Source organism: Cygnus olor, chromosome 5 (genome assembly GCF_009769625.2).
Source record: "Cygnus olor isolate bCygOlo1 chromosome 5, bCygOlo1.pri.v2, whole genome shotgun sequence".
Lineage (NCBI taxonomy): Eukaryota > Metazoa > Chordata > Aves > Anseriformes > Anatidae > Cygnus > Cygnus olor.
In genome coordinates this window covers 32,555,437-32,568,531 of record NC_049173.1, presented here as the reverse complement: position 1 = coordinate 32,568,531, position 13,095 = coordinate 32,555,437, and the positions used below count along the sequence as shown (strand labels likewise).

Below are 13,095 nucleotides of genomic sequence, written 5' to 3'. Positions count from 1 at the left end.
AATGCCTTCTTCCCACTGTCCACTGAGAACTGCCTGTTTCCTGAAATCTTTCGTATCCCCCTAGGGAGCCAAGATCATCCAGTCCTTCATGTGGTATCTCAACCCACGGCAAGTGTTTGACCTCAGCCAGGGTGGACCCAAGGAGGCGTGAGTACTGATGGGGGCAGCACCCGTCCCTTACCCATCCCTTCTCCAGAGCTCATTCTGCAGCTCGCAGAGGCCTGATGCTCCATAGCTCCCTTGTGCAAAGAGACATTCAAACAAAAATTCAGGATTTGGGAGGCCTCTCTAGGACATGTTCTGGCCGGTCCTGACCTTCCAGTGTTTTCTGCAGGACAGATAGTCCAACCTTAAGGCTAGTGGCTAAGAGATGAGCTGGGAGGTAACGTTCCCAAATCTAATTTATGTTGCATCAGCGCCACGTGAGTCTGGTTTGTTTGCTGCATTTCAGTTTATCCACCTGTACAGTGACTGAAAATACCCCACTCTTCCTCCACAAGAGCTGTTGAAGACAAAATTGCATGGCTTGCCCACTGCTGAGGTGATAGGGAGACAAGCACGGCTTTGTGAATGCCACCTCCCTCAGGGCTCTGTGAGGGCAGGGACCCCTGCAGTGACACCTTTGCCTGGCTGCAGTCTCAGTGTCTGCCCTCCCCTCCTGTCCCTCCCTGTTCCCTGCAGGCTGGAGCTGTACCGCAAGGTCCACAACCTACGGATCCTGGCGTGTGGGGGAGATGGCACGGTGAGTCCCCGTGCCCCTTCATGCCTGCCGTAACCTTTGCAGTACCCTTTCAGCAGCCCTCCTCGCTGTAATCCAGAGCGGGGCAAGATGTGTGCGCTGTATCTGTGGTGTGACTGGTAGCACCAGATGCTGTGGGTTCCCTCATGCACCTTTCCAGGGTGCACTATTTGCATGGTGTGTTTGCTTTTGTGGTCACTGTGGGGAGCAGTGTCCCCATGGGGGTTTCTAATATCTGCTGCAGCACCCGTTTGGAGCATTAAGGACCATGAAGAGCCTCAGCAGTGGCTAAGGGGACCTGTCTCTGTTTCTGTGGCCATAGCTAGTGCACCATGTCACCTTCACCTACTTGCTGGTCCCTGAAATAACCAACTGTTTCTCTGCACTCTCTGCTTGAGCAGGTGGGCTGGATACTCTCCATTCTGGACCAGCTACGCCTCAACCCACCTCCTCCTGTGGCCATCCTGCCCTTGGGGACCGGGAACGACTTGGCCAGGACACTGAACTGGGGTGGGGTAAGTGATGGGCAGAAGAGCTTACTGCTGCCAGAGGTAGGCCTGAGTGCTTTGACTCTGCTTCTAGACACGCGGTGGGCATTTGCACCAACTTTCTCTAAAAACAAACCAACAAAGAAGTGTCATTTGGACACTAACTGTTCTTCTGACATTTGAATTACTCTGAATTAGATTATAATATATTAGGACATTAACAAAAGCAATCATTATTTCATACTTTCAGGAGATTTTTAGAAGGAAGATGCATTGTTTTTAATATTAAAGCCCCTTTTAGTTGTTGTGCATTCAAGTAGAATGTGTCTTTTCCACATCCTTTGCTCTGGGATGTCTGCCCACAGTCCACTGTCTCTGGGACATCTCTGGAACACAGACAGCAGACTCACCAGATCCTGCTCTTTACCAGGGTTACACAGATGAGCCTCTGTCCAAGATCTTGTCACATGTGGAAGATGGAAACATTGTGCAGCTTGATCGCTGGAACCTCCATGTGAAGCCAAACCCTGATGCAAACCCTGAGGAAAAGGATGAGACAGCTGCTGACAAGGTGGGTCATCTCCTCTCTGCCTTCATTCCCTGCTCCACTGAAGTATCTGCTGCACCTCTGCTTAGCAGGGGGTGGGTTGGATGCTGCATGGTCCCCTGTGGTCCCCGTTCCTGGGCTCTGCCTGTCCTGCCCTGGGGCTGTGCCAATGCCATGAGGCCACTGAGCTGAGGGCAGCAGGAAAGGGATGGTCCGTCACCTCAGGCTGGTCACCTCTAACGTCCTGAAGGGAAGATGAGTCCCCACTCAACCTCATGAACACAGTGCATGGCTTCACTATAGCCTCACCTCGTCTTTGCCATGGCCTCACATTGGCAGCCTCATCCTGCCTGCACCAGGGTTTCCAGTCTTATTCTTCCATTCCATTTCAGCTCCCCTTGGATGTCTTCAATAACTACTTTAGCCTTGGCTTTGATGCACGGGTGACACTGGAGTTTCACGAATCCCGAGGTAGGTGGCAGCAGGGTGCGGCAGGGCTGGGGCAGGGTCTGTGATGAGGGGGTGCCACAGAGGTGGCACCTTGCAAGATGCTCTTACAAAGGGACAGAGGTGAAATCAGGGGAGTGAGTGGAGCTGTTGAGAAGCAAGAAAGGTGCCTGCAAAGGAAGAGAGCTGGGGGCTGTCCTGGCTGAGGCTGGCTGGAGAGCCATGTTTGGAGAGAACAGGCAAGGGAAGTATTTCCACGTGCAGGCCAATGACCTGGACTTTGTTCTTCTTTCCCTAGAGGCCAATCCAGAGAAGTTCAACAGCCGGTTTCGGAATAAAATGTTCTATGCTGGGGTGAGTGCATAAGGGTGTCTGGGCATGCCCTCATTGATTCACCTAGACAGCAGGCATGGCCCCAGCTCCTTTTCACAGTCTCAAGCCACTCCTCTGAGCTACCAGGGCCTTTATACACCCAAACTGAGCCCTGCCTCTGAGGCTGGAGAGGTGCTGGAGAAGGGCTGCAGCCCTGGGAGTTTCAGCTCTGCTTGGCTGCAAATGCTGCTGGTGGTACAGCTTACTCTCTGGCCTGTGGTACAGTTGCTCCCTTGATCTCCTGCCACTATTGTTCTTATTCTCAGGCTCGTGGACAGTCAGCCAGGCAGGACCTCCCCAGAGCTGTGGGAAGGCAGGCTGGCCCTCCTGCAGGGGAGCGGGAAGCCTCTCTATACAGTCCCCACACTACTTTGGTCTTTTTTTTTTTTTTTTTCCTTTTTTTTAAACCTTGAGCCAGTTACAGCTCCCTGGCTAATAATGCCTTCTAGAGTTTGTGTCTCAGGGTCTTGTTTATTTGTCCGTCCCCAGGCCCTCAATGTACCTCCCTATCCAGGTGATAGGTGACTGGTATTTGGCAGTACTAAAGGCCAAATGCTGCTCTGCACCATCTCACATCTCTTCTAGTTGTCTCCCCTCCTCCCTGCACAGTTAAACACAAAGGCAACCTTAGGATCTGTGCAACAGAGGCCATACAATCTCTCCTGGTATCTCTGAATGGGGTCACATGATCTCTGTTTTATGCTTGAGACTGAATTTGTCTCTCGTGACTCGAGTGTCTTAGTAGAGGAAACCCCCCTTGCCTGTTCTTCCCTAAAGCCAGGACTGGGCTAGCAGGGGAAAGTGAGAGCATGTTGCTGAAGTTGTGAGGTGCCCCAAGGTTTTTGGTAGGTAAAATGTCAAGAGGAATAGATCAGGTTGTCTTGGGAGGGGGAGAGAAGAGAATTTCTCCAGTTGACAGGGAGGGTCTTTGCTCCTCTCAGCAGCCGAAGTCTGAGGGTGGATGGCAGGCTTCCTGGCTGCCCATTTCAGTGAACGTCTGGGCACTAACTTTGTCTCTTGCCTTGGCAGACGGCTTTCTCCGACTTCCTCACAGGGAGCTCCAAAGATTTGGCAAAGCACGTCAAGTTGGTTGTGAGTGTGCATCAGTGCTTTGGGCCAGGGAGGGGGGCAAAAACTGCATTGGGGGTGAGGAGTGCCCCCTCTAAGCACACTGAGCACACTGAGTACCTCAGTGCTGGGGAAAAGGATGTGTTTTTTGGGGCATCAGCTTCCTCTGGCTTGGAGGTCAGTGACGATGAGGAGCAGAGGGGGAGGCTGTTTCATCCCAAGTGGGTAGGGTGGGACAGAACCCCTCATTCCAGCAGCCTGAATGTCCCTGTGTTGTCTCCAGTGTGATGGGACGGACCTGACCCCCAAGATCCAGGACCTGAAGCCCCAGTGCTTGGTCTTCCTGAACATCCCCAGGTGAGCAGCCCCAGGACCTGCCCTTGTGTGCTGGACTCCTCACTGCCTTCCAACAGACCTGTGCCCGAGTCTGAGGGTGCCTGTTCATGCTCACTGTCCCTTCACAGGTACTGTGCAGGCACTATGCCCTGGGGCAACCCTGGTGAGCACCACGACTTCGAACCACAGCGCCACGATGACGGCTGCATTGAAGTCATCGGCTTCACCATGACATCCCTGGTGAGTTGGTGCTGTTGCTGGTGGTAGCTAGCAACCAGAAGAGTGGCAGGGGGGTTGGAGTTAGATGATCTTTAAGGTCCCTTCCAACCTGAGCCATTCTATGATTCCATGAGTGACTGGTCCCATCGCCCAGGAGTCAGGGAGCCCCACTGCTCCTCAGCTCCCCTCCCGTGGAGTTGTGGTGATGGCATGTGCGACAGTATCTGAGATTTAGGCAAGGTGCTGTCATGCACTGATCCCTGTGAAAAGCCCGAAACCCTGAGAACTCAGTTCACTTGCAAAGTCTGGCTGTCAGTGGGTGTTCTCCCCATCCACCTCTCAGTCCGTGCTCTGCTCTCACTCTGGAATTCTTTCACAGGCTGCTCTGCAGGTGGGTGGCCATGGGGAGCGACTGTGCCAGTGCCGGCAGGTGGTTCTCACCACGTCCAAGGCCATCCCCATGCAGGTAGACGGGGAGCCCTGCAAGCTGGCAGCTTCCTGCATCCACATCTCCCTGCGCAACCAAGCCAACATGGTGCAGAAGACCAAGCGGCGCAACTCCATGCCTCTGCTCAATGAGTAGGTTCCTCAGATCAGCCTGTCACCTCCTATCCAAAGCAGAAGGGATGGATGGGGAAGGGAAAGGACTCATCTGTCACTCCCACGAGCATTTTGATGTTCTCAAGGAGGGGCTGGGAAGGGATCAGGCTGCAGAGGTGTGGCCAGACCCTCATGCTGGAGAAGCTGCTGGTGGCAAGCTCCCACCCCAGCCTGTGTTCTTGCTTGTATTGGAGGAGTGGGGTGGGTAAGAAGAAAGTGAGCTGTCACTTTCTGACCCCTTCTCTTTTCCTTCCCCCCTGCATGCAGCCAGCAGCCAGTACCTGAGCGGCTGCGAATCCGGGTGAGCCGAATCAGCATGCGTGACTACGAGGCACTGCACTACGACAAGGAAAAGCTCAAGGAAGCCTGTGAGTGACCAGCTGAGTACCCAGGGGTGGGAACTGCACTCCCCAAGTCCAGCAGTGCCCTCAGCTCAGCTGTGTGAGGTGTTGGGGATCAGGCAGAATCTGCTCCCTGAGTTGCATTTGTGTCCTGTTGTGCAGCCGTGCCACTGGGGATCATCGTGGTTCCAGGAGACAGTGACCTGGAGTTGTGCCGGACCCAAATCGAGAGGCTGCAGGAGGTGAGGCTCTGCATGGGAAGTGGTTAGGCCGGATGCTGAGAATGGAGGGGCTGGGATTTCTAGGCCTCCTTGATCTGCACACACCAGCACACATGCTCTTCTTTCTGGTAGCAGCTCATGGTTTGCTTTAACCACGTGATGGAGGCAGGATCCCAAGCTGGTTGGCATATTTCTCCCTGCTCTGTAGCAGCTTATTTCTCAGCATTGCTCTTCTGACCTTGTTCTCCAGGACCAGAGTGTTGGTGGCCCAGAAAAATTACGGGGCAGGGGAAGAGGCCAGTACACATCCTACAGGGACCTGTTACCTCCTGGGTGTTTGCAGGGAGACCTTTCCTCTCACCATTTACCTGTTACACTGTGTGTTCCTTCAGCCTTCTGCAGGCTCTGTCTCCTCACACAACTCTGCCTCTCCCTGGGTGCCTGGATTAGGGTTGCTCCCACCTCCAAATCTTTTCAGTTGCAAGTACTAACTTTAGTGCTCCTGCCGCTGTGCTAGCGCATGCCCCCAACCTGCACACAGGCTGCATAAACCTTGCTCCTGGTGAGCAGTGCCTTCTGAGCCCACAGCGTGGCTTCTGGTGTTGTACCGCACAATCCACTTTTCTCCCAGAAAATCTACAGGACAACCTTCCAACCCGAGCCATTCTGTGTTTTACCCCTTCTCTCTCCTTGAGCAAATCCTGTGCTCTAGCCCTGGAGCAAGGCAGGGACCTTGGCCTGGCAGGATGTAAAGCTTCTTGCCACATCTGCAGTGTGGTGACAGAGCCAACCCCTGTGGGACCATAGAAGGGATGGGGGGCTGCCCAGACAGACACTGTTAACAGCACACCTTGCCTTTCTGCAGGATTTCCCTCCACAGCCCTCTGCTTTGCAGCGCCTGCTCTTTCAGGTGTGTATAGCTTCACTCTGTCCCCCAGGCCCATCTGTCATGTGCACGATGCTGGTCTTGTGGGCTCATCTTGTGGCATTTCTCCAGTGAGATGGCGTGTTAGCTCTGGTTTGTCCCATGCTGTTCCTCATCACTGTGTGCTGTGACTGTGTTCAAAGATTCCCTTTCTGTCCAAGCACCTGCAGCCCTCCAGTCTGCAGGGACCTCCCAAAGCAGGAGGGACACACTGGGGAGAGAGCAGGAAGGCCAAGAGACATAACTCCTCTTTTTTTATGCAGGAAGGAGATGGAGCCAAACCGAAGACACTGTCATCCCAGAAGCTGTCACCAAAGTGGTGCTTCCTGGACTGTGAGTATCATCTTCCCCTGGGAGCACTGCTTGTGCATGAATCGGGGGGCGATGGGACAGACCTTGGGACTCAAGGATGCTGGGGTCTTTGCAGCCAGGTTCAGTAGTTCTTGGCCCCAGGCTGTGCCTCTGGCTGCTTGCCACAAGTGAAGCGATGAGCCTGCCAGGCCAGGAGCATCTGCTGGTCTCCAGCCCCCAGAGCTGAAGGTGGCTCTGTAGTACATGCCTGGTCTTTTCAGGACTGGTGGGGTTGCCCTCCTGTGTCGTGCAGGCAGGGGGCCCCCATGCTCCAGCACGCTGGGAGCAAGACATCACCTTGTGTATCCTGGAGGTATGGGGACGAGTCTCCCTGCCGGTCTTCAGCTGTTTCTCCTTCCCATCCTGGAAAGAGCTTTCTCATTTCTCTTTGTCTTCGCTGACCTGGAGGCCAGAGCTCTCCCTGTGTACCTGGAAGCTGGCCGAGAGAAGTGACTACCAGCGATATTTCATCTCCCTGACTTGCAAGAGGAGTTTCTAGCTCCCAGTAGCAGAGCTCAGGGCAGAGCAGAGCTGCCCTCCTCCTGTGTTGTCAGAGGGCAGCACACAGGAGCTTAGGCCCTGCATGCAGGGGGCCAGGAAGAAAGCCAAGAGCAAAAGCTAGCCCCATCCCCAGAGCTGACAGCCACTGCTGACCAGGTCAAGGCCTTTTTGGATGCAAAGCAGATGATTCAGGGGTACTGACAGGTCATCTGGAAACCTGTCCTTTCTCCTCATCTCAACAGAGATACTGCTGTGTTTCCCCTGAGATTCCAGGTCTCAGGCACATGTGTGGGGCCACTTCATCCTGGAAGGGGACACCACGCACAGCCACGAGTTGCAACATGGGCTCGGGAAGCCTCATGCTAGGCAGAAAGGATGTAGCTTCTCCCTTGGTGCCTTCAGCCCTGCATGCGGAGCTGCTGGGATGGCTGCTCCCAGGTGTCACTACCAGGACTGCTTTCCCTCCTCCAGCCAGTCTCCCAGCAGCAGGTTCTGAGCTCAGGAAAATGTGTCAGGAAGGAGGCCAGAGCCTCATTCAAGACAGCACAGGCTCATTAAAGCGGCTGAATTACAGCAGCTTCATGGCTGTAAATCTCCAGCCAGGACAGGCTAAACGGGGTTCTTTCACTCCTCTAATCTGCTCTGGCCTGTCCCCACTCTTTCTGCAGAGAGAATTCCCCGGGCCCCCAAGGGTCTCACCAGAGCAACCTCACCTGGGCAGCCAGCAGCAGCCTGGTGGGACACAGGGGGAATGCCACCATGCAGGGGGACACAGTTATCCTGCTGCTGTGTAATGAGCAGAGGGTGGCCTGAGCCTCTCCTGCTATCCTAGGAGAAAGGGGCTTGAATTTTCAGCGGGGAATGGCACGCTCAGTTGTGCCTGGCGGCCCTAAGCTCTGACGTGGCCTTGTGGTGGTCCATGGAAAGTTACCTCAGTAAAGCCAGAGTACGGATGAACTCATTGTTCTTCCAGCCCTTAGTGCCACAATTTCCCTGTGCTGTGCACCGAGGTGTATCACGTTAATTGGAGTATTTCCTCACCTCGCCCTAGTGGATTCTGATATGAGCACAGCTTTGAGCTTCTTCTCTTCTCTCTAATGCTGCACTGCAGCTGCAATGCCCGAACACCTCAAAGCCCCCAGAAAGGCCATGGTGCCAGCTAGGTGTGCTCTTGCCTTCCGTCTGCCTCCTGATGTTGCCAGGAATCACTGAGGAGAAGACGCTGAGCAAAGGCATGTTGCATGGGGCATGGAGGTCTGTAGGGCTGCCTCTCAGGTGGAGAGAACAGCGGGTCCCAAAGGGCAGGGGGTTGCTCCTGGCTGGGGGGTGCTGTTGGCTTTGCTGTGCCCTCTGTGCAGGCCACGGAGTGGCTGAACAGTTCACTAACACCCAGTGGTGGGGAGCAGCCACCGGGCTTGTTCCCCACCAAGAATCACCCCATCTGTCTCTGTCCCTGTATTGCAGCAACCACGGCGGATCGGTTCTACAGGATAGACCGCGCTCAGGTGAGTGTGGGGAAAAATAACCTTAAACTGAGATGGGGGAAGCTCAGGGGATGGAGACCACCGAAAGCAACCCAGACTGCTTGAGGCTAGGGGGTTGGAAATGGAGGGTGGATGTCTAATGCCTCAGCCCAGAGCAGGTAGCAGCTGGTGCAGGAGGAAAACCCTGTAGGTCACGGTGGGAGCCACCCCTCCAGAGGCTGTCTCTCATTGATGCATGAGTTTGTCTCGATGTCACCTGTGCACTGTGCAGGCAGCTGGCAGGGTCAAGGTTGTTTTAACCTGGCCAAGTGTGGATTAGTGTCCAGGCATCATCAGGGGTACACTTTGGGCCAGTTCAGGAGTCCTGTGAGGGTCTGAGGTCTTGGGAACCTTGAACGGGGATGGGCTTTGTGCCAGCCTGGGGTGAGGGCTGGGAGAAGTGAGGCAGGAAAGGCGTGCCTGACCATGGCCCTGGGCACTGGTGATGACAAGCTTCCTGGGGATGGAGAGGGTGGGATCCAGCTCCCTTCACTGCTGAGTGCGTGGGTGGGACACAAGGCATGGGGCATGAGCGGATAGGAGATGGAGCTACACAGAAGTAGGTCTTGCTTCTAAAGGGACTGACTTATGCATTCCAGGAGCACCTCAACTACGTGACAGAGATCTCTCAGGATGAGCTCTATGTGCTGGACCCAGAGCTGGTGATCACCCAGACTGTGGGCACCTCTCCTGCCATGCCTGACCTTGTGGACTCATCCGCTGCACCTACTGGGCACCATTTTGCATTCCCCTCCTCTTCCTCCTCTCCACCCTGCTCTCCTGCCCCCATGTGAGTCTGGAGTGTGGAGAAATAGGGTGCTGGGCCTCAGGAAGGATGGGCAGCTATGGGGGAGTCATGGTTGGCTTCACAGCCTTGATCCCTGGGCTGGATTGAAGAAGTTACTCCCAGGAAGTGAGCAAGAATTCACTGCTAAGTTAGACCCGGGGGTGGGATGCTGTCCTGCCATTCCTGCTCCCCGCTGGCTCGGCTGAGGGCAGTGGAGCACCACAAGGCAGCTCAGCCACAGGGCTGAGCTCCAGCACCCTCCCTGTCCATGGGCATCGGTCAGTCCGGCCTCGGGTGCAGGTCAGGAGCTGGGGGCAGCAGTAGAAATGGGAGTGGGGGTGGGAGAGAATCCAGCTGGGGAAAGCAGCAGATGGCATGGGCAAAGGACAGCTAATCCTTTGGCCTGCTGCTCCTGCCTGCTGGAGGAGTGCCACAGGTAGGCATCTCCACAGCCGTCCCTCCACCCACTGTGTGCCCTTCTGGGTGACGTGCTGCCAGGGTTAGTTACGCCTTTTCTTCTTCCCTTCCAGTGCTGAGGCTGAGCTCTGCCTCCCGCACAAAGGTGAGTTCTTCTGTCCTCACCGCAGGCGCCGAGCAGGGCTCTCAAGCTGTCGCGCCTCCTCGCGTGTCGAGCTATTTTGGGTTCCTGCCATCACTTTTTGGCCTGTCCTTTCTCTGATGCGCAGCCAGGAGCCCTGCAGCTCGTGTGCTAGGCGGGGGCGGGTGACCCCAGAGGCGGGCAGGAGAGACCTGAGGATGATTTGTGGAGCGGCCCGGCCGGGCTGAGCTGCGTGGGGAGGGCAGGAAGCGGCACGGCAGGGGGGTTAATCCCCCACCTGCGGAGCCGTGTGCCGCTGGCTGGGCCAGGGGATGTCTCTGCCAGGCCGCTGCGGGAGCTCGGGTGGTGGGAGCACAAGGTCAGGGGCCTCGCTAAGCTGAGCACATGGAAAGAGTTTCCTGGAGCTTGAGCAGAGCCCAGTGCCTGGAAGTGTGAGTGAGTCACTGGTGAGAGGCGTCTTGGCCGCTGGCCGACACCCAGATCTGCTCCCTGCTTCCATTACGAGGCATCCTGCCCACGGGCAGAGCCCCCTGCTCCTGCGGCACACGTCTCCCTGGGACTGAGCTCAGGCTGCACCCCCAGGTACAGGGGTGCATTGTCCCTCACTTACCTGAAGGTGCTGGAGCCGTATAAAATCAGTATGGTTGCTGTTCACCCTGAGAACAAAGGGTTAGCACCTGGAGGACCTCAGCTGACTTTGAGCCTCTGGTGTCCAGCTCTTGGCTCCCCAGTTAGATAAACAGCATTACAGCTTTGCTTTTCTGATCCCAACCCATCTCTCTTCTTTGCAGATGACCTTCTGATAGAAGCTGCCAAGAGCGGCGACTTCAGCAAGGTAGGCGCTTTGGCTGTGTGCCACGACACGCAGCCAGGGCTGGCGCTGAACATCACTGCTGACCTGCAGCAGCTCCTGTTGAGGCCCTGCCTCCAGGCAGCACCCAAATGGGTGAAAAGCAGGCATGCTCCCGGCAAGGAGCCCTGATCCTTAGCTGGGGAACATGGAGGGAAGGGACTTGGCAGTGTGGCTGAGCTGGACAAAGCTCCCTGCCAGGCACCGAATACCCACACAACCTGCTGGGTACCCCAGGGACGCAGTGCCAGGGCTTGAGGGTTATGGATGAGAATGGAAACTCATCTGGAGCTCTCTGGCAATCCTGTAGTTCCAAGAACTGCACCGGGCTGGAAAAGACCTGATGGTGCGAGACTCCTCGGGCCGGACCGTCCTGCACCACGCTGTCAAATCAGGGAGCAAGGACATCGTCAAATACATCATCGAGAACGGTGAGCTGGGGCTGGCTTGCTGTGGCCAGAGTGCCACCCTTGGCAAAGGAGGCTGGCAGCCGACAAAGCCTGACCCTCTGCAGGGAGGGGGTGCTCCTGGGCACAGGATCCCATCCCTCCGGATTCGTTACACCCTCCCACTGTGGCACGGGCTTTCTTTAGCGTCTGTCTGCAAGTATTGGGGTGCCCCCAGGCTGTTACCACATCCTTGCTGGGACCAGCGTGTCTCTGGGAAAAATTTCCCAGTGTCCCACTTTTGCTTTCAGGGGAGCTGACCTGTTGTTTTTGGCAGCTCCTACTGAAATGCAGGCTGATTTATTTTTATTTAGATATTTCTCTGTAATGAGACCACAAGCAACTCTTCTTCCCTGCTCTCAGCTGGGGTCAGATGCAGTTGCTGGCCCGAGTGTTTTGGAGCCAAGCCCCTTGCAGGCGGTGCAGATAGCAGCCCCTACAGACAGAGGCAGCGTGTGACTGGGGAGCGAGTAGGCCCAGCTCTGCCCCGCAGCTGGGTCTCACTTGCCCTGCACTCTTTCTCTCCACAGCCCCTTCAGAAATCCTCGATGCCACAGAGGAAGAGAAGTAAGTTGTTTCCTGACCTGTTTTACCTTGTTGGCTGGACCCCCTGCGCGATGATTAGAGTCACCCGGGCCCTTCTCATGCCCTGCTGTGCTCACTGTAATCCCCAGCCAAGGTTTCCAGCCTGTTCTGGACCGACCGTCCCCAGGCAGCATCCCCTCCTCTGCCAGGGCTGCCCAGACGAGCATGCAGCCCACCATGAGCTCCTTCTGCATCCCGAGGGACATCCCTCACACGCAGTGCTTGTCCCGTCTCGGCGCGTTTAGGGGGAACATCTCACATCTCCCCATTTCTCCCCCTCAGCGGTGAGACCAGCTTGCACCAGGCTGCAGCGTTACGCCAGCGCACGATCTGCCACTACATCGTGGAGGCTGGGGCGTCGCTTATGAAGACGGACCTGCAGGTGATGGCAGAGGGCTGGGAAGGGGCTAGCTGGGGGCACCGTGGAGCTGGCAGGAGCAGGGCCTCACAGGGCTGTCTGAGGAGGAGGTCAGCAGTGTTTTGGCTGGAGCCTTTGCCAGCAGGCAGCCTGCACGTGGGAAAGGCACAGAGCTGGGAGGAGAGGAGCCATTCGGGGTTCCCAGCAGCAGAGGGGTTAAATCCCTCTTCTCTCCCCCCCCCCTCCCATTTGCTTCTCCCTCTGTTGTTTTATTAAATTAGGAGCAAGGCGCTGGAATGTCTCATCCCTGTCTCCCCCTTCCCACCCTCTGGGGTCACAGCGAGGACAGTCTCGCTGGCGAGCTCCCTCCCAGCTGCAGGGCTCCCCCCGCGGAGCCGGGCTGGGAGCACTCGGAGCTCCTCGGGTGAACCAGAGAGTGTCAGCAGGCGGTCGGGGCCCTTTCGTTCACATGCCAGATTAATTGAGATGTGTCTTGGTGCCAGGGACTCGTGCCAGCCCCCGCAGAGGAGCTGCAGGAAGGGGGCTGAAGCGGTGTTTTGGTACGCGAGGTTCCCCGGGCTGGCATTGCAGCGGAGGGGATGTGCTCCCGTCTGACAGGGGAGATGAAGTACCAGGCTGGAACTAGGGATGCAAACTCGCTGGGGCTGGTGGAGCTTGGGGGCTGCCTCAGACAATGAGCAGCCCCTTTGCCAGCTGCCGGGGAGATGCTGTACAGACAATCTCTGGCTACCGATCAGTCCTCCTGTTTGCTGGCTGTGCGCAGCGCCTAGGGGGGCTGGCCCGCTGGGGCCTTGGCCAGTAGCCACAGGAT

General features: G+C 56.3%; 1 protein-coding gene across 6 annotated transcripts in view; it reads left to right on the top strand.

The window, feature by feature from the left end:
* The window catches only part of DGKZ (diacylglycerol kinase zeta), a 42,957-nt gene that overhangs the window by 26,043 nt on the left and 3,819 nt on the right, over positions 1-13,095 (top strand). For 4 of the 6 annotated variants that reach the window (XM_040557744.1, XM_040557742.1, XM_040557741.1 and 1 more), the window contains 20 exons: positions 65-147; positions 682-742; positions 1,141-1,254; positions 1,658-1,798; positions 2,167-2,245; positions 2,520-2,575; positions 3,623-3,685; positions 3,945-4,018; positions 4,126-4,237; positions 4,596-4,795; positions 5,084-5,184; positions 5,320-5,399; positions 6,567-6,636; positions 8,620-8,660; positions 9,278-9,468; positions 9,996-10,027; positions 10,816-10,859; positions 11,185-11,305; positions 11,851-11,887; positions 12,188-12,287. In XM_040557744.1, coding sequence (XP_040413678.1) covers positions 65-147; positions 682-742; positions 1,141-1,254; positions 1,658-1,798; positions 2,167-2,245; positions 2,520-2,575; positions 3,623-3,685; positions 3,945-4,018; positions 4,126-4,237; positions 4,596-4,795; positions 5,084-5,184; positions 5,320-5,399; positions 6,567-6,636; positions 8,620-8,660; positions 9,278-9,468; positions 9,996-10,027; positions 10,816-10,859; positions 11,185-11,305; positions 11,851-11,887; positions 12,188-12,287 — 1,800 coding nt within the window. Of the gene's footprint in view, positions 1-64; positions 148-681; positions 743-1,140; positions 1,255-1,657; positions 1,799-2,166; positions 2,246-2,519; positions 2,576-3,622; positions 3,686-3,944; positions 4,019-4,125; positions 4,238-4,595; positions 4,796-5,083; positions 5,185-5,319; positions 5,400-6,243; positions 6,410-6,566; positions 6,637-8,619; positions 8,661-9,277; positions 9,469-9,995; positions 10,028-10,815; positions 10,860-11,184; positions 11,306-11,850; positions 11,888-12,187; positions 12,288-13,095 lie in introns of those variants that run through there. The other 2 variants (XM_040557745.1, XM_040557743.1) reach the window with 2 other exon arrangements.